General features: G+C 40.1%; 1 protein-coding gene and 1 long non-coding RNA gene across 2 annotated transcripts in view; one reads left to right on the top strand and one right to left on the bottom strand.

Moving 5' to 3' along the window:
• Positions 1–24,769, bottom strand: part of LOC110956776 (uncharacterized) — a 53,926-nt gene that overhangs the window by 20,157 nt on the left and 9,000 nt on the right. The gene's annotated exons all lie outside the window — the stretch shown is intronic.
• Positions 4,384–24,769, top strand: part of LOC110956762 (F-actin-uncapping protein LRRC16A) — a 57,470-nt gene continuing 37,084 nt past the window's right edge. The window contains exons 1-3 of the mRNA XM_022202467.2: positions 4,384–5,001; positions 10,829–10,926; positions 22,534–22,584. Of these exons, the coding sequence (XP_022058159.2) occupies positions 4,962–5,001; positions 10,829–10,926; positions 22,534–22,584 (189 nt within the window). The 5' untranslated portion in view covers positions 4,384–4,961. The remainder of the gene's footprint in view (positions 5,002–10,828; positions 10,927–22,533; positions 22,585–24,769) is intronic.

The raw sequence follows: 24,769 nt of genomic DNA, 5'->3' as shown, positions 1-24,769 counted from the left end.
ACTTCCACATTTTTTTTTTTTTGATAGGGCTGCTCACTGGCATAGTGGTTAGCACTTTTGCCTTGCAGCATGAAGATCCCTGGTTCAAATCCCAGGGTGGGCCTGTGATCTTTCTGCATGGAGTTTGCATGTTCTCCCTGTGCATGCGTGGCACTCCGGCTTCTTCCCACAGTCCAAAAATATGCTGAGGTTAATTGATCATTCTAATTTGTCCATAGGTGTGATTGTTTGTCTGTATATGTAGCCCTGCGACAGACTGGCGACCTGTCCAGGGTGTCCCCTGCCTTCGCCCGAGTCAGCTGGGATAGGCTCCAGCACCCCCGCGACCCTAGTGAGAATAAAGCGGTGTATAGAGGATGGATGGATTTTTTAGATAACTTGCAAGGGCTGAATTGTGCCCACTGAACTTCTGAATTTAATAGAATAAACATACCTAGAAATTACAGAACAAATCATTTCACCTCAAAAATTTCCTGGACATACTGTGCTTGAGCACATCAAGATCTGAAAAAACAAAAGTCTTTGTAAGACACATACTCTAATGGTAAATTTTTTTTATGTGATTTTCATATCAATCATAAATATTTCATGTGGAATGCCACATGATCGCAGAGGCTTCTGTTGCTGTCTATCAAGTATAGCCACGCCCCCTGGCTCTGCCAACTTTCACGTTTTATTTAAAATTCAGTATTAATTTATTTTAAGATCGACCACCTGATCTCTCATTTTGACCATGAAAACTAACGGAAAAAAAATCCTGAGCTGTAGAAAATCAGTCTATCAAATTTTATTTTTTCCAAAAATGAATTGGGGTCTATGGAGCAAAAGCTTTTTGGAGCCAACCCTAGCGGACGGCGTGATATTGCAAGTTTTTGACACTTCCGGGTGGGCTTCAATTTTGGAGCCAAATGCTACGTCCACTTTATATATAGTCTATGGCTCTGCAGCGCTGTTTTCCTTTCTGTATCACAATGACATGGTCTGTGAACAAATTACAAGACAAAAAGAAAAAATTTAATGTGAATCTTGTCCAATCTCTTGCAATCAATCTCTCACATACACTAAGGTGTAACTTATACTTTACAATAGCTATCAAAACTTTGGCCATAATTTACATCAGAACATCCCTCCAGAGTACACTGTTATAACAACATGACAAAGCAATTTCACTGTCTTACCTATACACAATGACACAAGGACTTGTCATTCTGATAGCACTGATATGTTCATTGAGATGAACTAAGGATTTTAAGTAAGAAACTGGCTTTTGCAGGTAATCCATGGTGTTTTGTTGTTTGTACGAATTTTTTTGAGAAATGCACTTACTGTTTTGCAAGTGTCAAGGATGATTCGAGAAATGTACCAAAGCAATGGAGAAAAACTTTAAAAATGTCTGGACTGTATTTCTGATTAATTTAATGTTGTCTTCATTTTTTTTAAAAATGCTTTTCTGTCAAAAATAAGGACGAAGTGACCCCAAACTTTTGAACGGTCGTGTATTTTTAGTTCATATTTTTGTACTTGTGTATATCTTTATATAATTTGTATTGTATGCAAATATGTCTTGTCAGGGATCAATAATGTATTTCCGATTCTGAACTGCCCAAGGAAGTCACCGTCGGTGTTGTGCCAGCAGAATTATCACTGTATACACACCCACTGCATGGAGTCAGCAAAACACTCATTTAACACAAGTGTTACAGCAAAAGTCATAATTATTCGTCACTGCTATAGCAACAATCAAGACGGCAGTGGTCAGTGAGAGAGCTGCTTAACCAGCTCCTCTGGTTTCCTGTCTCAATGCAATGGTGCAGACTTCTGCCTGACAGACACAGCTGAGGGTGTACTGAATCTCACATTGTCACAACCAGCAGAAATCTATCTCCATATCTATTATACATAATAATATATCATAAATAGCTCAGGTTTTATTTTTGGGTCACAATAATATAACAGAATAATTCCAGGATCCTAAATTAGCTCCTCCATTTCTATTTTGACTTTACACCTTAATATATGGAATTCCTCAGTACATTTCCTATTAAGTGTTGACTTTTTGCAGTTGTAAAGCATATTTTCAAATCCAATAACCCAACAAGACTTAAAGAACACTTTCTGAGTTTTAAAATAACAAAATCAGGGATTTAACTGTCATTTGTGTGGACGATCTAATTACACTAAGATTTTCTTTATGGTTTTATTTGAAACTTAAATTCTAAAACCTGAATCAGAATTCACTTCCATATTTAATTTTTAAAATTCTAAATCAATCAATAAATAATGTAAATTCAATTTTAGATTACTTTAATAAAGTGTTGTTTTAATGCAATTATTCAAGTTAAACAATCTCAACTGTGCAATTCAATTTCCCTTTCTAGTGGCAGATAATTCTGTCTATAAAACCAGAAAAAGACTGAAAAAGCAACAACAAAAGATGTAAAACAACCAGAGACAAATGCAAAAAAAAAAAAGACTAAAAGCGGACTACAGAAACTGATCACAACTAGATGCAGAACCATGTTTCTCTTGTTGGCTTTTTGAGATCCTATATCAGACAGATTAGTATTCAAAGCGTACTGTGTTGGGAAGGATAACCAAATGGGGATTTAGGGAGTCAAAGAAACCCTGGTCCAGAATTTTGGGCCGTTTCAAAAGCGATTGATAATGTACATACATTTGCTTAAAAATGATTAGCAAAATTGTAGCTATGATTTTGGATAGAGCTGTTGTGTCAAAAGTTTTACAGTTTCATACCGTCCTCCTTATGCGTCGGTTAGGATTTTGATGAGGCAATGCTGTTACACAGAGAATATGAAACAGAAACTTGATTTTAATAAAATATACTTAAGATCAAACCACAATGTCTCTCTAGGGAGACCCATTTCTTTAAAAAAGAAAAAAAATAAACTTACTTGGACATTGCAGGAGAATAAGTGGAAGGCTGCTGTTGATCCAGGGAGAAGAAAAGTCCATAAAGAAAATGGTAATTCAAAGAAACAAAGTCCCAAAATACACAGGGGCTGAACAGTCACAGAAAATACTGGCAGGCAGATTAGATGAACAGAATTTTTCAAAAATGAAATGCACAAATCAGAATCTGATGAAGAAAACCGGGCAGGTAACAAGTGGGTGGACCTGAGGAAAGCAGACAGGGCGAACTGACAAAAGACAGGGAAGACATGACAGTGATTAAAGAGACTAGACATAGGTGAAACTCATGGGTGCAATCAAAAGAGGAAGTAAACACATAAACGGGGGAAGTAAAACAGCCAGAGACACACAAGGATGGGCATCTTTTCTAAATAAAACAGGAAGCAACCCTACAACAAATCAAAGAGCATGACAATAGCTGGTGGGAAAATAGTAATTAGATATTTCTCCCAAATCAGTGACACACAAAATGACCACAAAAAGATGCAAAATGACCAGAGATTAATCCAAACTGAGTAAAAAGAACTGCAAACAATATAAATAAAAGCAGTGTAAATGGAGATTAAAGACAAAGGTAGTATTACAATAAGAAGGTCAATCCTGTGTATAAAAAATTTGTGTTCATTTAAATGCATTAGAAAAGTAGTTTTGAACTATTTTAAAGTTTTATTTGAGTAGTAGTACTTTCTGACAAACATTTTATGGTTTTCAAAAATTTTCCATCCTAAAAAAATCCCTTTTTGTCTGGTTTATTTCAAGTTATGGTTTTTAAGTTTTATTCATCCCAAAATTCAACCCAAGTACAAAATAGTATGTTTGTATTATTGTTGTTTTAAAGGTTTATGCTACCCAAACACAACTTTCTAACTAATGAGTTATGATTTTAAAAGGCTACTTAACCCAGACAGTACTAAGTTAGGGTTTTAAAGTTTTATTCTATCCAAACAGTACTTTCTGACAAGCAACTGACAGTTTATTCATCCCTAAATAGCACTTTCTGTCTGGGTTCTTCCACCAAAATAGTTTCTCTAAACTGACAAGTTATAACTTTAAGATTTTATTCAACCCAAACAGTACTTACTGTCCATGTACTAAAGTTTTAAAAGTTAACTCTACACAAATACTACTTTCTGCCCAAGATTTTTTTCATCCATCACAACTTTCTAACTCTTATTGAAACCAAAATAGTATTTTCTGTCCATGTACATAAAGTTGTAGAGGTTTACAGCCCTCAAATAGCACTTTTGTCCAAAATATTCTTGTTGTAAATGTGTATTCCACCCAAACATAACTTTCTAACCAATCAGTCATGGTTTTAAGGGTTCATTCCACTCAAACTGTACTATTTGATAAACAACTTACAGTTTTAAAAGTACTTTGAATATATAACAGAAAATTGTAAAGGAGAAGGTTTGTTGTTCAAAAATGTCGAAGCCTAAAATGTCCTCCAATTCTGAAATGACCCTGATATGTTTAAAGGTTGATTCTGCCTAAATCCTACCTCATGAGTGACTTTGGATGGATTTAAGGGTTAGCAATTTGCCACACGTGAAAGGCCACCAGGTGTCACAGTTGTGCCGTTTTTCTTTTCAACCAGCATAAGGAACCTTGTGGACAACTGGAGGAAAGGAGGGATCAGTGGAGTGTGACTGAGTGAAGGACTGGGCTCGTTGTCACTTTTTGGATCCGTATCTCCGACTGAACCCACCTCGAATCACTTGTTTAGCCTCCTGCCGTCCTCCACACACTGCGGTGTGTGAGTGGGTGTGCAGACATGTAGGTATGGATGTTGACAGTAACAGTTAGGTAAAGCAGCAGGGTGTCGACAGGTAAACCGCAGGAAAAAAAAGCACAAAAAACGGGACTACACCTTGGCCGTGTTTTTGTCTCCTTCCCCAGCCGGTTTGTGGCTCTCTCTCTACCCTCCACCCTCCAGCCGCTCCTCGTCTCTGCTTTAGCCGCTCCAGCTGCCCTTACCGGCGGACTCGTCTTCGGTGTTTACCTCCGTGGTGGTGGTGGAAAAAGAAGAAATGTCGGAGGAAAAAACGGACATTCCCAACGAACTTTTGGGTAAGTTGTTGTTCAGTCGCTAACTAACGACTTCGTCTTCTACTACTACTTCTTTTTTTTATCTTCTTCTTCTTCTACATCGTTTTATGTTCTTCTCCATTCTTCCAAGCTAGCGAAACTGTTTTGTAGCTGTATCTCAAGTAAAACTAAAGTCCTTCAAATTTTAGCTACTTGCACGATGGACGCCTATAAAAAATACAATTCTAAATTCACTAATAACTTTCCGCACGAGGTATCACAGGACACAAATGTACAGTACACGGAGCAAAAATTTAACAGATTTAACTACACAAATCTGTCAAACTCCCTATTAAATCACGACAGGTGACTTTCGAGATGCTAAAATAGTACCTGGAACTAGAGTTAAACAGATTTAACCACACAAATCTGTAGAACTCACTTATTAATCACAACAGGATGCCAACATAGTGTATGGGGTTAACAGATTTTCCCACAAAGTCATCTTTAATTCACTATATTTTCTTATCAAAATATTATAGAAATGCTCAAGTGATAGAACTGAAGGCAAACACTTAAATAAATCTTAATAAAATGCATGCAATCAAAGTATTATTAGTATATTGGAAGACAACTGCTAATTTTTCCTTTGATTAACTGGAGTAACAGTTACTTTTTATAAAATATGTTTTCTGTCCTGTTAAAATAAAAAGATGGCGAAAAAAAGAAGTGATTTTCATGCCCTGAGGGTTTGACTGGCTACCTGAGAGTTTCTCCTCTGCCACTTCCTTATCTGAAGTGGGGGAGAGAAAAAGCTTTGGCAGAGGGGTGTGTCCTGTGAAATTCCTTTGGATTGTGAGATATTATCAACACACACTGCCCTAGGTGACTGAGTGTCAAAAAGAACTGTAAATGGCAGCAATTTTGGCCCAGAGAGTAGGCCAAACTGTTGACTTAAAGCTAAAACTCTGATGTCTGGACAAGTAAAACTGGACTTTGACCTACATTGACTTTTGGAGGCGGATATTTATTGGATCTGACACCTCCATAGTTTGGCTCATTGTCTTGACTGAGGATTTCACTGCACATACGATATAAACATCAGTGAGTCAGGAGTGTCAAGAAGTAGTGGATGAAACGTCTTGAAGATGCCCCTTTTCGGCGAATTAATGGAAGTCTCACGTGTGCCCAAAAAGTGCCTTTCAATTATTTAGTTCAAAATCAGACAAAGATGGTTGATTTCACCATAACTGAATAACTCCTGGTTCAGTTCTAAATGGGCTGTTAATGCATCTCTAGCTTTAAATACAGCTGAGGAACGTCTGCCACGCCCACTTCAGGAAGAAGACGACCTCTGTGTTTGTCATTATCTTACAAGGATGTGAATGAGTGTGTGAGCTTAGGACTTTTTTTGCTTTTAACTTCGTTTCTGAGTGATCCTATGCATGGAAGCATTGTCAAACTCCCAGCATAGACGGTGAATTGAACTAATTTCTACAGTAACTGTGTCAGATGATGTTACTATTATAAAGTCTGTATTTTATTGGTGCAGAGTAGCATTTTGGAAATTACTCTGAAGTGACAGCTGGTTAATATGTTGTCTTAGTAGACTGTGCTTCAATCACTATTTCATTTAGTTCTGTGACATCCAGAAGAGAGAAATATGTAAATTAATTCAGCTGTAATTAAATGCAGTGTATGTGAGCACAGAGAGCAGGAGAGAAGTAAACCAATTGACCTTAAGTGGGTATGAAGCACAACAGGCAATATGAAGATGCAGTTACTTCTGAAATTTCCACTATCTCTGAATGTCCTTCTGCTTTACAGTTTCTACAGATCTCTGACCTGTGGGCATATAATCAATGCCACTGGTAATGGTAGACACATTAGCCACACAACAGGCTAACAAATATTTTATGATTGTTGTGGGGACAAAATTAAACTAATCCACGGGATGTTCAGTTCCTCAGATGCTAGGAGTGCATGAAGACACTTGTGTTCTCTCTTGTAGCCAGCAGTGGAACATTTCGTGTGTTTTGCTTGTGGCTGAGACAGTTTAGAGTTTTCTCAGAAGCTGCTCCAAAAAGTAAATTAACCTGGTGGACCATGAAGCAGCTACTCATTCTGAATAGCTCACCTGGAAGCAGTCGGCAGTGAAGGAGCAGAATTATGCAGATTTTATATCCTAATGTTGTTCCTTCGGTTCTTCCAGAGAGAGTGACTAAAATTCTGACTGACTTATAAAACTGGGAGGCCATCTAGTTGAGAGAGACTAGAGGAATGGCAGAAATAAACTTCTTTATGTTCTCACAGCTTTTCTTTTGCAACACCAGATTGTTCAGTCAAACAAAACAGTAAACATTAATTTTCACCACATGCGATTTTTAAAATCAAAATTTAAAGTGCAAACCAGAGTTGAACTCATACATTCAGATATAGTAGGCATTTCTATGAGCTATCAAAACAAGCCCAATACAGCATGGTGAAGCTGACTCACAACCCCGTGCTCTCTGTCTCTGGTGTCTGCTGCCCAATCTCACACTGTATGTCACTGGACTGAATGAATGGGGCTTTTTGTTACCAGGCCTGCTGTTGGTTTTAACAGAACAGACTGACCTGATGCTGCTCATCATCAGCAATTAAAATCTAAAAAAAAAAAAAAAAAGAGCTTATCAGGTCTGTCGTTTGTGCGCACAGAAGCTAATGAAAAATGAGGATGGTCAGAAGTGGCATTGAAGTAGAGAGAACTCAAAAATGTCTGCCTGTGCATTATAACAAATTTGTAATATGCTCTGTGTACACACAGCCTGCAAGTCAGCTGAAAAGTCCTTGAATTTTTGCCACATAACTCTCTTTCGTAGACAAGTCGGTATTGGCGAAGCAGTTTTGTGTTTTTCTGAGGAGGCGATTTTTTTGTTTGTTTGTTTCTTGCAGAAGATAGAGGAAATACATGATTTTTCTGAAAATTTTGCTTGAAGAATTTAGAATAAAGTGATTTTCATGAAATATCACAACTTAGTTTTGGTCAGGTTTCTCGCTAGACGTGTCATAGAATTGACTTTCTTACTCTTTAATAATCACTTGAGCTGACTAATCAAATATTAAAGTAGTCAACGATTAGTTTATAAGTAGCTACTCTCTGTTTGTAATGGTTGTTTCAGAACCACCTAAATTGGTAGGTTACCATTCCAAACACCTTTTGTCCAATTTAAGTCGATATAAGTTGAAATTCTTCTTACTTTCCCCATTAATGATGGAAAAGAAAACAGCCGTAAAAGTATAATATTGTTTGAATGTTTGATGCATTTATAGAAAATGGAAACAGTTTTGAGAATTAGCCTTTCTTTGGAGAGTGAAAGCAGATAATCCTTTATATTAAACATGTCACAGGTTGTTACTGTAAACTGATTAGGCTTCTTGGAAGTGCTGGGTTTTTCTGTGAGCAAGCTGGACGGAGGGAGAAGCCCATGTGTTTCTGATCAGCCTCCACGCTGCTTCATGCTGTAATGTTTTCATCCTCCTCATGACCTCATCATTTGTCTGGTCGCAGAGAGGAGGAGGACACCATGAAGTCATGAAGGCGGGACCACTGCTCATTTATAGTCTTTGCTCTGAACACACAACACACTCTCATACTATTTTCCCTCTATTTTAACCACATTACACCATCGTCTTTACCTTCCTCTCGTTTTTTTTCAACATTTCTTTAATCTTCCTAGCTTTTCATTCTCCTGAATCAAAACCCTGGATTTCAGTGCAATAAAAGTAAAACAAAATATGTCAAAATTCACATTACCTCTACTAAACTTTTTGCACATAACTGAATGAACACCGACCTGTCCAGGGTGTCCCCTGCCTTCGCCCGAGTCAGCTGGGTTATGCTCCAGCACCCCCCCGCGACCCTAATGAGGATAAAACGGTGTATAGAGAATGGATGGATGGATGAATGAACACCAAACGATTTGAGGAGAAATGCATAAAGATTAGTGCTCATTTTTTAATAAAATGGAAGGAAATCCCCCACAATGCAGCACAAAAGGTTGTAAAATGTAAAGTACACAGTAAACAGCAGACTATGCTTTTGACACTTTGTTTAGAATGTGTAATTAGACAGAGAGAGGTGTGATGGAGAATATGTTACTGGGAAACGTCCTGAAAATCAAAACTGCACAATGAAATGTTTTTATAAATATTCTGATGTTTTGAACAAATTTCTGTTATTTTCTCTGTATTGTAGAGTTAAATACATAGATAATAACTAGTAGAATCATGCATGTTGATGTACCAACAACTAAAGTAGAAATAAATGTATCCGTCCTGTATGTGTTTCACAAAAATGAGTTTGCAAATCCAAATTAGCACTACGGTTAATTAAAAAACATATCTGGTTTAAATTGGACCACCATCTGTTTGTTTGGTGATTCAGTGCTCCTGCCAACCTTGGTCACTGAATTTCGTCCACTGTGTCAAAACATAGACCCCTCGAATTGAATTTTATTTTGGTGAAAATGAAATGGCACTGTTATGGGCAGAATAATTTAATGTCTAATAGTGTGATCAGGGGGCTGCACATTGGAGTAGTGGTTAGCACTTTCCCCTTGCAGCAAGAAGATCCCCGGTTCAAATCCCGGCCTGGGACTGGGATCTTTCTGCATGGAGTTTGCATGTTCTCCCTGTGCATGCATGGGCTTTCTCCGGGCACTCAGTCTTCCTTCCACTGTCCAAAAACATGCTGAGGTTAATTGGTTACTCTAAATTGTCTGTAGGTGTGAATGCGAGAGTGATTGTTTGTCTGTATATGTAGCCCTGCGACAGGCTGGCAACCTGTCCGGGGTGTCCCCTGCCTTCGCCCGAGTCAGCTGGGATAGGCTCCAGCACCCCCCGTGACACTAGTGAGGATAAAGCGGTGTATGGAGAATGGATGGATGGATAGTGTGATCAGACAAATGGCACAAATATTTTACCTGCATACCCTTATGACACAGTTCAGGTTAAAATATTCCCAAATGTTCTGGTTAATTACTGCTACACAACCCCGTGAATGTCAAACAAGACAACAAGCATGATCTTTATGTGACTGCTGACCAACTCTTTTACTGTGAAAATTTCTGTTTGGTCTGTGGGTCGTAGCTGTAGACCCAATTGCCATCACCGCTGATGACCCTGGACTTGAAGCTTGTGTCAGTTTGACTTGCAATGGGATGTTTGCTCTGTGCTATAGTTTGAGGTCCATGCTAAAATTGCAGATGTGTACCAGCATACGGTCATATAGATGTGTGAAAGACTAGTCTCGATGCGAATAGCGCCATACTATACAGCATTCTGGCCCTTTTGACTTTTTGATTGTACCTTGTATCTAACCCTAAATATTTTTTATTCAGAAAATATCACAAGGGATTTTTTTTTTTCAAGAAACAGCGGCCTCACTGAGTAGATTTTGTTAAGTCACTGTACAATTTCACAAATTCTCAAAAACGATTGAACCAGATTCTTCATTGATTTACACTGTTTGCATTTTATTCCAATGCTGAGGAACGAAGAAGGAGTAGACAGTACACTCCAACATAGTAAGTTGGCAAAAATAAAAAGACAAGCACTTACAAACCCTTAAATAAGGGGTTGTTTACAATGGCTGCACTGGGTTTCATTTCCAGTTTAATTAACTTACTGGCATATAAGGTGTGATGACTAGTTCTGTTTGTGGCACAGCTTGCAAAAAGCTTCAGGAACACCAGTGATTGTGACTGCAGGCAATCAAACATCTGAAAGTCCTGTACGCATTGTGTAATATGTTGTAATTGGATCCCTCCTGCTGTTGTGGTGTTCATTCTCATTTGTCTTTGTTCTTGACGCCACTTATGTTTTGCAGAGAGCGTGCGCGAGGCGGTTGGTCGGAAGGTGAAGCTGACCCTGAGGCGCAAAGTCCAGCTGGAGGTTAAAGGTGACAAGCTGGAGAACAGAGTGCTGGTAAGTGACAAGTGTTGTTTTCTTGTTAAATGCAGCGATTTGATTCCAAATGGATCCACCTTTTTGGAATTGTTAAAGTCTTACTGCACGCAATCTTTGTGGGCATGCTGCTTCAGGAAATATGGAGGTGCAGACTGAAGGTTCAGACACCACACAGCTGTTTTTCTAATTTAATACCTTAGAATTTTATTCCTATGGCAGTAATTTATCTCCTCTGGGTGGCTTTGGCATGTTTTCACCTTCACATACCATAGCCATACCAGTTCTCCCGCGGTGATGTTTCTAGCGGTTGTGTGCCACTTCTGCCAGACAAAGAGGTCTGGTCCTGCCAGTTGGCTCCACCGCTTCCAGAACTTGTCAACCTGTATTTGGATTGCTCTCAGACGCACATAAGGGTAAGCTGGGTACTCGAACCCTCTGGTGTCTCCACTGGGCCCTGCACGGCCGAGTAGAAGGGAATTTGGAGTGATGACCTCCACAGTCTCGTCCTGTACCTGGGTCTTAGTGCCAATTGGTCTCTCGTTTGACAGGTTGGCAGCGAGGAAGAGGAGGGTTTGAAACTCCAGTGATGTCAGGTTACCTCCTTCACCGATGCTGCTTAATGCTCTTTTGAGGACACGAACTGCGGCTTCAGCTGCCCCATTTCGGTGGGGTGAGTCGGCTGGGTGGAACACTCACATCCATTCAGTCCCCGCAGCTGTAGCTTTCTTTCGAATCGTGTGTTTGTCTATGCTGTCTAAATAATCATGAAGCTCCTGCAATAGTGGTCAAGCACCCACAAAATTGGTCCCTTGATCTGACCAGAGCTTTCGTGGATGACCTCTGAGTGCTGTGAAGCGCTGGTACACTTTCAGGAACACTTCTGTCGACAGGTCTTCCACAATGTCTGCATATACCGCTCTTGACGCCATACAGCTGAACACCACACCCCAGACTTTCATCTGTGTTCTCCGTATCACAGAGTCCCTCACGATGTAAAGGCCGAAGAGCCTTCATGGTTAGCTTCGTGGGCCTCACGTGTAAGAAGGGTGCTAAGCCATGCAGTGCAGGGAATCAAGAGAACACTGGTTTCTCCCTGCACGGCAGCCTGGACTCTACCGTAGTACAGCAGGAGCCAGGTAACGTCATCCCTCCTGACAACAAGTCTATCCAGTGTCGTCACCGGAAATGTAACTCTTTTCTGGGCTGCTAGACACAAGTTTTGGAATGCACTTTCAAGTTCACTTACAGTCAGCACTGCCTCCGACTTTGCAGGTGTAGGGGCTCTCCCTATGCAGGCTAAGAACTTCTTCACAGCTCTACGGACATAACTGACTACTCCACAGAGTCTAGCGAGGGAGCTGTACCTTGCCGGATCTACCTGATCTATAAGTGCTGCTCCCCACAGCGTCTCCTTTCTCTGAACTGAGGATGATTTAAGTTCATCTACTGAAGATATTGGAGCTCCGCTACTTTCATTTGCAGGTTCTGTGCTTTCCCCACACAGATTGGTAGTGTTGAGTGACCCCTTTGCCTGAGCTCTGGTGAGAACCGCTGAAAAGGCCTTTCTTTGTAGTTTGCCCACCGCTACTCTAGCTTCAGCTGCTACTTCTGAGGCTGACTTCATGGGCCAACCATCAACTGGACCAGATAGGAATTCAGGACCCTTCTGCCACACAGCGTTCTCGTCTAGTAGTTCAGGAGAACACCCCCTTCTGACTAGGTCAGCGATGTTGATATCACCCGGGATCCACCACCAGTCAGTTATGGGTCCAGCCTTTTGTATTTCTCTGATACAAAGAATGTCTGGAATCCGTAACTCTCCCTCTGGATAGCACCCAACACTGTCTGACTGTCAATGAAGTGGTACCACTTTTCCACATCTAGCCGTCCATGCTTCAAGATGTATCCCTTCAGGCGCATGGCAAAGACAGCTCCACAAATCTCCGCCTTGATTGCGTCACCTTTTTGGTCTACGGGGGTTAACTTAGCCTTTGACTCTACTAATCGGATGACCACACCATCCGTAGTCTCCCATCGCAGGTACAGAACAGCACCGTAGGACTCACAACTGCCATCAGAGAATGTAATCCCCCAAGGCTTACTCTTCCAACCCGAAGGTGTGAGGCTTCTGTGGAATTTCACACTACTCAGGCCCTTCTCACTAGAATCACTCCTTTCTGCTTGACCAGTGTTGCTAGACCGATTGGGTCATACAGTCCAGCGATCTGGCTCAGCAGGACACGCAGGGTCAATGGATTAGGTGTCTTTGCTTCCACCGCTTCTTCTGTGAGATCAACCTCGGTCCTCATTTTTTTCTTTCTCTTGGAGAAATTGATGGATACCATCACAAAGAGTTTGTCCTCCTGAACGAGGTAGCCAACGCCCAGAGCTTTATTGTCTTCCTCCCCTAGCTGATTGGGGAGCATCAGGGTCACTGGCTTGGACTTCTTCTCAACACACATCTCACTCTGACCGGACCGGATCCAGGGTTTGAGGTAAAACCCCCCAACCTTCAGTATCTCCTCCACTCCTCCTAGGACCTTGTCTAGACGCTGTGGGTCATTATGAGATGTGAGGAGGTCATCGACGTAGGAGTCCTCTTCAATGACTCTCCTTTCCTCCTCCATGTCAGCAAACTGGGGCAATTTAGCAGTCTCCTGCATGGCTACTTGTGCTATGCACCCAGCTGGTTTGTCTCCCATATGCACTCTCACAATAGCGTAGTCCTCAATTTCATCTTCCGGTGAATCTCTCCACAGGAATCTGTTCACATGGACTTCTTGCTCCTCTAACCACACTGAATTGTACATCTTGGTGATGTCTCCAATAGCAGCGTGTTCACTTTCCTGGAATCTGAGGAGTATGGCTCTAATGGGATTGAGGAAGTCTGGGCCTTTACGTAAGATGCTGTTCATGCTCACACCTCGGAACTCCTGACTGCTGTTCTAGACGATGCGGATCGGCGTGTTCGCCGAGTGGGGGTTTGGTGCGGTTAAGTGACTCACCCACCACACAGCACCTCCCCATCTGTTCATCACGTCCTTGGTGGGTTTAATAGCAGCACCTCTTTCTACCATCTCGTGGACTTGTTAAATGTATGCCTCTTTCCACTCAGGATCTTTCATGAGTCGCTTCTCTGTTCTCAAGAACGTTGCCTCCGCAGCCTTTCGGTTGTTTGGAAGGGTTGCTGGGTCTTCCTTCCACGGGTATTTTGCGTCCCAGTGTGACTGATCGCTGTGAGTATCACTCTCCCTGAAGGTCAGGCCTGCTCTTATCTCCAACTCCTTCTCATCAGCCAGAGACATTTCCTTCCCTCCTGGTGGACATTTCCCACAGTAGCACCCTCCACAGGCAGGGTTACAGGCCGCTCCAATGCTATCCCATTTTAGCCACTCAAAAATCTCCTTATTGCACAGTGCTCTTGCTCGGACTACCTCTTTGCTGCTTTGTTCTAAGTGACTTCCATTCTCCTCTACGAAGTGTTCCTCCACTTTGACGGCTACCAACTTCATGGAGTGTGCGAAGTGTGTCTTAGAGTGCAATGCAGTAACATGCACTTCCTCAAAGAGGTCTGGGTGCACACCACTCACGATCTTGCCGAGAGGACCGTCCCACAGCACCAAGTCACCAACCCTTTGAAGTCTTTGTGGAGCCAACCGGCCTTCTTGAGCACTGATTTGCAGGTCAATTTTCTTTGGGCGGGCCAGTTCTCCCGACTTAACTTCAGGAAAGAACTGTTCCAGGCGCTCTGATGTTACTACTCGGCCAACTTTAGCGATGTCCTCCATCCCGTAGCAGATCATCTCATGGAGCTTCAGTGTCCCCCGTGGAGTCCACACCTTTATTGTGACAAGATATCTCTTTGTGTAAACCTTCGCTTTCATTTTGCCGACACCATACACAACATGTGAAATTGGTTCACCAGTCAGGCCGAGTCTTTCTGCAGCATGGAGCGTGATATAATTAGTATCAGATGCTAGATCAACCAAAGCCCCGAGACTGTCTCCTCTCTTTGATGTGACAGGCGCGAGCATCATGAGGACTGGATGCTCTCTCAACCCGCTCTGTTCTATAAGGCTTTTGCCAGTACATGCTTTCGATGTAGCTTTGTTAGTACATGCTTTGCGAACGGCTTCTAACTGGTAGGGAGTCAGTCCTAGCTCAGCGAACGCAGCCTCCTGCTCCTCTGTTGGACCACGAGGTCCCCGCTTTTATTCCACTTTGTTTTCTTTCTTACTAGTAGACCTAGTAGACCTTCATGAAGCCATCTTCTGTAGCTCTGTGATTCCCCTCTGGAAGGGCTTCAAGACTAGTACGGCGGTTTCAACTCAACACGTCTTTATTATCCCCCGCCTCCACGAAGTGGAAAAGGGGGATATAGGTTTGGCCTCCGTCCGTCCGTCCGTGCTTCCGTGCGTCTGTCCGTCCGTCCTTCCGTCCGTGTGTCCGTCATGAAGGGGACAGCTTTTCTCGGAAACTATTACAGCTAAGATTATGAAATTTAGTGTGTAGCTTCACACCATGGACACCTTTATCAAGTTCAAAAATGAGACCTGTGCGATAATATTTAACAGAGTTATGGCCCTTGATCACTATTTTGGATATAGACTCATAGACATCACATGTGGCGGGGAGTATTGATGACCATGTCGTCTTGTTGAGGTTCACCCAGTAAAACATACAGTGCCTGTTATTCCGGTTACTGCCTTCATCCCGACGCAAACCTTTTTCCACCATGTTTTAACAGACAGATCGTTAGGTCGTTAAACTGACAAACATACCAGTCCTGATAAAAAATTTTTTCCACCGTAAGCATCCCACTTTACGCCATTCTCTCTCATGTGTTACGCCCACTGACCGTATAACCCACAGCGTTAGTAACGTAACTCACGTAGATAAGGCTATTGTGGAAAAAGAAAAAATGCTACGCCCTTCAGGCTCTTTCTAAAGAAAAGTTATACAATTTTAACTCTTTGAACTTGAAGAAGTTTCTAGACTTTTTGTGGGATCAGTTGTCGCTGCAATATGAAGTCCTGCACTTCTATGGAAACAATGCAACCATAGCTAGAAGTAGTGAGAACTTGTAATCAACATGTACAACATTTTTCCAAGTGCTCTCATATGTTGCCAACAATGAAAAAAATAGCCTGTTTACATGCTATAAATAGACTATTCCAGTAGGCCTATTTACATTTTTACTTTTCTTCCTTCTAAACTCCTGTTTTTTGGACTACTCTGTCCATCAGCCCTAAAAAGGTGTTTCACCATGCTGAATGTATCTTCTAAAATAACTTGCTGACAACTGCATAAGGTTGCTGACAACCTCATGCAGTTTTTGAGGCATGCTTCATTTTGTTCATTGTTTAAGTTTGTTTCTTTCTGTCTTGTTCGTTCATCAGAAAAAGTCACAGAATTTTTGTCAACAGCTTTCATTCACAGCTGAGTCACTAGTGCCTTCACGGTTGCGCTGAGGATCACAGAATTTTTCATTTTTTATAGAATCTGGTTAGAGCTAACGGTTTATTTTTGGAGAATTTTTAAATGAATGTAGAATGAAATGATTTTGATGTAATATCAAATTTGGTTCTGCTAAATGGGTTTGGGGCTGCACATTGAAGTAGTGGTTAGCACTTTTGCCTTGCAGCAAGAAGATCCCTGGTTCAAATCCCGGGCTAGGCCTGGGATCTTTCTGCATGGAGTTTGCATGTTCTCCCTGTGCATGCGTGGGTTTTCTCCGGGTACTCCGGCTTCCTCAAACAGTCCAAAAATATGCTGAGGTTAATTGATTATTCTAAATTGCCCGTAGGTGTGAATGTGAGAATGATTGTTTGTCTGTATATGTAGCCCTGTGACAGACTGGCAACCTGTCCAGGGTGTCCCCTGCCTTCGCCCGAGTCAGCTAGGATAGGCTCCAGCACCTCCCGTGACACTAGTGAGGATAAAGCGGTGTATAGAGAATGGATGGATGGATGGATGGACAAATGGGTTTGGGTTTTAAATGGCTAATCTTGGAGAAGTATTGATGTCTCATTTTTGGCCCTTACTAATTAGGCAGCATTGGTTAGCCCTGTTTATGTCTGAAATTCTTTCTCAGTTTTTGTTCTGTTTGATTTCTTGCTGTTGGAGTTAGTGTCTAACATCTGAAGCTAAACTCTGAAATAAATAAGGATAACTGACTTGTAGCTCTGGCTTGAGTGGTGCAAATGGAAAACCCTGAGACTCATTTCAAGGTTAATGTTTTACAATTAAGTGATTCATTTATTCCAAACAATTTCAAATATTAGTTTGATTCAGGTCATGCACATATCAGAGACGGATATTAACACGCAAAGAGCTTCTGTGCAATGACACCGCTATCGACCGGTGTTGGTTATTGAGAGTTGTGAGTTTTTGACAGACCTGCAGTCAGCCTGCAAGTGGTTGTTAAATAGTTTGAATGACTTCACCTACAGTAGCACAGTCTGCTGCTGTGAGTCATGATCAGCACTTTCCTGTTTTTCGCTGCAACTCTTCAATCTTGAAAATTAACTTGTAATACTAATATACAGCTTACTCCTGGACTCCTCACTTTTTAAAAAATGTATTTCTCTGATTATGTTCAAAGTAATGAGAAAATTTTAGATGTTACTGATTTCAGGGTACCAATTCAGTGAAATGGCTCCCTGGTTTATGGTTGGTGTTAATCCTCCTCAATCTCCAGCAGTCTTTGAAGGTTTTCTGCTCCTGTCACATTTTTACTCACTGTGTGCTCATTTTCCCTTCAATATGAGGTCCTGCACCTCTATGGAAACAGCACAACGATGGCTAGAAGTAGAGAGAATGCAAAAATGTCTTCTGTGCACTATGGCACAGTTACAAGGTCATTAACCATTTAAGAAAAAGTTAATAATTCAGTAGTTCATTTTTACAAAATTTGAAAGATTTGGATATGCAAAATATTTCAAGTTCCCACAGGTGTTACCGATCCTGGAAAAATAAAGGTTTCCACACTTGTCTCTTGTGCTTTGTAAACACATCCTGCAGTTCAGACTCACTATTGGTTGCTTTCTGGTTGCTCTACTGCAGATTTTACTTGAGGTAAATTTTTAAATTTAAAGTTGATCAAATATTATGATATTAAGTTCAGATGTGGTTAATTTTCCTGATGGACAGACACATTACAGATGGGGAGTTCAATGACTGTCAGAAAGTCAAGAATTTGACCTTTCTCTCTGTTTTTACAGTTTTTTGGCTCATAAAGAGTGTCATTTTGGTGATTTTGTAAAGAGAACATGCCTTTCTAACACACCAGTGGTTTTTTAGAGTTTTAAAGGGGAAAGTTTCATCAGACAAGTATTGGATTGGGGGTACAGGCACATTGTTCTGTGCTAAACTGAGAACAGTTTCTTTATGAGCTTTGTGTACAGCTACATTATCATGTTAAATTAGACAAGGACCATGCCCAAACTGTTGCTGCAAAGTTGGATGAACTCTGTTGTTCACAACACCATTAAGATTTCTTGTACTTTGATTTAATCCTCTTATCTTTTAAAGATTGGCAAAATTGCACCATTTATCAGAGCCACAGATTGTAATAACAGAAATAATTATCTTTACCTTCCCAATAGTTTTTGAAATTATCATGTGTGATTTTTAGTTTCACCTGGAAAATGGACCCAATTCAAGTTTAAAATCATGTCTCATCAAAATAACTTGATTCTATGTGTCATTTAAAACTTCACTGTTCGTACGAGAGAGATTCTGTAAAAAACGAAAAATTCGGAACTCCCCAGCACAATCATGAAGTCTGTAGTGACTCACATTCAACCAACAATCATGTCCCTAAAATTCAAGAATTTTTCAGCTGAACTGCAGTCAGTGTTTATGGAGAGCAGTAGAGAAGTATAGCAACTTATTACAAAAATCAGTAAAGTAAGTGTAGTCACCTTTTTTTTCCAGCATTGGAAACAAATTTGGACACTTGGAAAATGTTGTACCTATACTCTAACTTTGTATTTGTGGACTGAATTGTTTGTAGTTCAACCTCTGTTTGAGATCATGGAAGAATTTTCAACCGTATTGAGTAATAATACTAAATAAATGAGGAAGTCTTGTGTAAATGAGTTTTTCATGTACGTCTTGTTCGAAGCGTTGAAAGGCACTGAACATCACGCGGCGTGGGTGTTGTTGAGGCTGGGTATCATGTATCTGCAGGTATGTGGATTCACCTCAGCCCTCTGAGTCAGTGACTGTGAATAAGAAAAGACTAATGGATATCAGGGAATAAATCTGGCACCTTGTTGTTAAAGCTCTCTCCCTCACTAACATTAGCCCAAAATGAAATTAAGCACTTTTTTTTTTAAAGTGAACCATTTCCTTCTTTTTTTTTGTACACATACCACAACTGTACAGCTCCTGTCAGGACTTGACTGAAGCAGCCCACTCATAGCCACAGGGTGCTGGGACACACACTGCATTCCTCTGCTGGAGATCAGCAGATTACAAACTCGTTCTGTAATTTCTTGAAATGAGGCAAAACTCACTAAATGTTTCACCATTATGTGTGAGGTGTGTTTGTTTCCTTTTGTGTAACTCTAAGTTCAGACAGATTTTGAACCACTTTACAAGAAAAATAAACCAGTGAGTCAAGGCAGTGCTAAACTTCAGTATGTGGAATAAGGAATGATAATATGGCGCTTTTTGCTCTTATGACAACCATTAGAGCTGAATGTTGAAGCCATTAGTGCCTTGAGATGTAAATAAAAGTCTGGCTGTACGGAACTGAGTGAGGCTCAGTGTTCCCACAGCCCAAAATGACGTCTTCAAATGTCTTGTTTTGTCCCCAGCTGAAAGACATTCAGTTTAATGTGATGGATGAGGAAAGAAAACAGAAAATCTTCAGCTTCACAAAACTGCAAAACTACAGACTGTAGACTTTTTTTTCCTAAAAATAAATACTTAAACTGATTATCAAAGTAGTTTGCAAGTACTTTCAGAGACAACTAGTCAGCTAATTCTGGTCTACCAGTAGTTTGAAGCATAGATACTCAGTTTATGAGGATGTTATGCAGAGAAAAGCAAAAAAAATCCTCAAATGTTATAGGCTGAAATCATCCAAATTAGACCAATTAACCAATCTATTGATGGACTATTCAGCTGAACTTACCTTACCCAATGTTTATAAAGCAAAAGTAAAGCAGCAGCAATAGTCGCACGGCTTGTTTGCAGTGGAGGTTGATCAACGTTGTTTTTCAACATTGTCATGTGACAAAGATTCAGGGACTTTTTGGCTGAACTGAATGGAACTGCAGGCTTTATTTGCACAAAACACAAAGGAGAAAAGCATGGAAACAAATAAAAAATAGACAGTAAAATATCTATAATTTGTGGGGCACCATTTTTTTTCAATATTGGTAGCACCTGGAAACACTTGGAAGAAGTTACACGTGTGGAGTTCAATTTGTTTTTCGGTTTTTGTCAAATAAATAATCAAAAATAACTTCTTCATATGATTTATAGCATTATAACTGTGTCATACTTCACAGAACCCATTTCTGAGTTCTCTATGCTTCTAGCTAAAGTTGTGCTGTTTCCATCGAGGTGCAGAACTTTATATTACAGTGAAAAATGAGCACACAGTGAGTAAAAATGTTATGAGAGCCAAATATGACCAGAAACTGCTTGGAGAAACTATTTAACATAACAGATTTTGAATTTTGCTTTCTAATACTCACTTCCAGTTAACAATATTCTCATGTATCTGCATCCATACACACCTCCTTAGTGTAATTTTTACAACAAGATCAAATAAAGTGCACATACTTTTACACCAGGAAGTAATATCTTTGGGTAAATGTTTTTTTTTTTTGATAAATTTGTAAAGAATTAAAAGCAGCAGACTTTAGACTCTTTGCCTGAAACTGATATGTGATGCAGACAGTTGACCTGTATAATTTGACAGCCCACAGTCTGCAGCTTAATTGCTACATAGTCTGAAATAAGAACGTGTCCTGCTAGCAGTGCCTAATGGTGTATGTTTCTCACAGTCTGTTAGCCATCTGCTTTCTGTTATCTAGTCTGCTTGCGTGCACTCATTCACCTGCTCAAGTCTGCAAAACACCTGAAACGGGATGTTTCCAGACTTTATAAACTATACCAGCATGTTCAGAATGTCGTGCTGTCTGCAAACACAGTCCCGCCCCTCAGGCTGACTGATATCACAGCCGATAGTCTGGGACTCCCGTCAATCACAGAGGATCTCGTATCTTATTGGCTGATTTGTGGTCTCAGATTGTTGTGACCCGGAGGGACCTCGTTCATCTGTATAACGGGTTACTGTACATACCACAGCTGGCTCAGCCTCCTGTCGACTTCCCTTCATGTCACGGCAGCAAAAACGTGATGAGGAGGGCCGTTAAACTGGCACTATTTCAAGCCATAACTCAGCAAACAACTCGTGCAGTCAAGATGAAAAGAAGCTGCTGATTTTGTCAGTTGGAAAGACACTGACATCTTCTGAGCAAGCAGCCGTAATGCGTACTCACTGTCTGCCAGGACAGAGGTTCAACACGTGGTCAAAGATAATATATGTTATTATCCCACTCAGTGAAAAACCCTCTGCAGAGGCCAATGCTCCTGCTGGTCTCTCTGCAAGTGAAAACAGACAAAGCTGTAGGGACCCGCCTGCTCGGGTGTCAAATTAAGACTGAAAATCTTTTAATTTTCCACTGTATGTTTATTTATTTGTTTTATTTTTCTTTTAGCCATACTGCTTTAAGTCTGAAACAAACATTTCTAACCCTCTGAACTCCAAGCAGTTTTTGGGTGTCTTTAGCTCCTGTCACGTTTTTTCTCACTGTAAGCTCATTTTTCACTGCAATATAAAGTCCTGCATCTCTATGGAAACAGCACAACCATGACTAGAAGTAGAGAGAACTCAGAAATGACTTATGTGCAGTAAAATATGGGTGCAATGTCAAAATTATAAAAGAAAAAGCAAAAATTGAATTTCTTTCATAATATGTTTTACAAAAATCGAAATAACCTGGAATCCACATGTACAGCATTTTTTCAAGTTCTCACAGGTGATGCAAAGAATGAAAGAAAAACAAAGCTCTTACATATTTTTATATTTGTTCCCATAATTGTCTGCCCTGCTTAAAAGCCCCTCATTTTTTTCATATGATAGTTGGTCACATCTGAGTCACTAATGACTTTCTGGTTGCCCCATGGAAGGCAGATTTTTTTTTCTTTCTAAAATCTTTTTAGTGTAAACAGTTTATTTTGGGAGATTTTTTAAATTGAGGCATGTAGAAGAAAGTGATTTGGATTAAATATTGTGGTTTTAAGCGTTATTTTTTCTGACAAAACTGCATGTCACATACGAGTAGTTAAAGGAGCACTGGTTAAAGTTAAAAATCTGATTTTTTTGTTTTGTTTAACAGTTTGTTGGAATTTTTTGTTGTAATAATGTAATTTTGCCCATTATTTTTATATCATGCCTTTTAAACCAGTTGACAGGTGTTGGGGTTCAGATAGTTAAACATGCACAGTAATCTATTATCAGTCTTGTTGTTAAGTTGTGGTATTTAGAAAGAAGCCGCCTCCTCCTGTCTGTTTGACCAATGTCTCTGAGTCTTCCCTCAGGCTTTGGCTTCACATCGAGCCTATCTGCTGACAGCACGGGTTCCATCCAAGGTTAGTAAAGCTGTTTGTATGTGTTTGTGTGTTAGAAAAAGTAAGTTTCCTGTTTTCATTGCACTGTGTTTCATTTTATGATTTTTTAAAAAAAAATTCTTTCTGCTAAAAGGTAACCCTCAGCAGGCTGACATTATAATTGAGATGGTCAGCATCTGAAAAACATTACTTGTGCTAAATATTAAAATGTTCACAGTTGTACCATTTAGCTTGATGCACCACTGTGCATATGCGAGCCTGACAGCACTGCTAACATGAATGTAGTCTCTGTAATGTGTAGTTCATCACAAGTATAGCACAGTTCCTTCTTAAGTTCTGTTACCTAAAAACATGCATTTGTTTTTCTGCTCCTGGCTGTGTATAAAAACACAAATTTTGTGTCATTATTCAATGTAACTGAACATCTATTACAGTTTCAGCATATTTTTATCACCCAGCATTTACACTAGTCAATTTCCTGCCCATCTTGTTTAGGTGTACGAGTGTGTTATCTGTATTTTTCAAAGTTTCTCTATCCAGAAGAGAACAGGTCCCACCATATGAAGACATTTGATAGTTTTACCCACAATGCAGCTGTGAGAACACAGCCTGTGGGAAAGGAAAACAGTGACAGGAAGAAAAGTTCAACCTAGAGGGCGAGTGACGGAGACACAGAGAAAAACATGCTGGAAGGAGTGAAAGAAGCGAAAATACAGTAGTTTCTTGGATGCAATAAACGGAGGAAAAGAGTGTCCAAATAGAAATGACAACAAATTGTCTCTGCAAAGGCTAGTAAGTAATTTATGCTTTTTATATGAGACACGAACCCATTTGTCTACATTTTTGGGCTACACACAGCAAATTTGAGGAAAAGAGTAAAAACACTTCAGCTTGTAAGTCACTAAAGTATTTTTTCCTGAACCAAACTTAAACTTCCTACTTTCAAGCTTAATAAAGTGTTTTAGAAATTACAGGTCACCAGAGTTGCTGTGTTATTAAGAGAGAAGTCAACCCATGGTTAAACGCAGTTCTAAAATTACTGATGCTGTTTCCTTTTTCTCAGACTCTATTTTAAAGGCTGCCTGGTCATCCGCCAGTTGTTTTTTTTGTTTTTCTTTTCGTGATGTGTTACTAATGAGTGTGTGAATCAAGCCAGACAAAATATAAATAAATGGGAAAACTCTGATGCAAAGTGAAACCAGGCGTTGGGAGTTTGCTCAAACTGAAACTGACTCATCCCTCTTGGAAGGAAACTTAATTTTTTGCACTGTGTCATATGATCATGGGAAGTTTCATTATTATATTCATAGTTTAGATTTTCTTTAATGGTAGAGCCATCGCTGCTCTAGAGTAACCCCTTGTAGCAAGCAGAAAATAGTTGATTCACATCTTTAAATGGAGATGCTGCAGGTTGAAATGTCTTTTTGAGTTAGTTTAATTTACATGGATGGAAACTGGTTATTTTTGGTTCCTCCAGTTCTCCTGTGCCGAGAGCAGCTGTGAACGTGGTCCATCTTCCTCACGTTTTAATGCGGTGGTCCATTCTTCAATATAACCACATCAGGTCAAGACATACTTCACTCCAATGAGCAGTAATGCATTCGGGCATCAAAAACTTATCCAACAGCTAAATCTATTGGCAACTAATTTGATCTGTGATTTTTGTGACCTATCTTGATTTTTTTGTTGCACCCTTAGCATAGAGTTATTGAGGGTGAAATGTTGTCCAACTCTTCCTAAAGGGCTTCAAGAAGTCCATCCAGTGCATCTGAAATGATCTCTTAGACAACAAATGGTGGAGTTATGGACATTGAAATGTCTGGCTAGAGCCCAAACTGAGATTCCAGCATCTAACAGGCCAACAGCCCATTCTCGCCTCTGTTATCTGTGACATCGTGTCATTTGAAAAGTGTTGCATTTGAAGACAGTGACTTTTTATTGTAGTGTCTCCTTATTGCCTAGTTTCACTGTCTAGTCATAGACGTAGCTGAAGTAGTTTTTAACAGTTTGTTTTTAACAAAGTTATAGTAAATTTGCATGAAAATGTGCATGTTAACAGTGGGAAAAAAAGAAAAATATCTGACAAAAATGTAAATTGTATCCTCATTAAAAATATGCAATTTCATCAATAGTAATTCTTAATGACACAATTTTGCTGTATTTAAAGAGCAATCAATATATATCTGGTAAAATCACAGAAAAAAAA

This window comes from Acanthochromis polyacanthus, chromosome 11, assembly GCF_021347895.1.
Source record: "Acanthochromis polyacanthus isolate Apoly-LR-REF ecotype Palm Island chromosome 11, KAUST_Apoly_ChrSc, whole genome shotgun sequence".
NCBI lineage: Eukaryota > Metazoa > Chordata > Actinopteri > Pomacentridae > Acanthochromis > Acanthochromis polyacanthus.
Note: the sequence above shows the minus strand (reverse complement) of the source record. Positions and strands in the feature narration are given on the sequence as shown.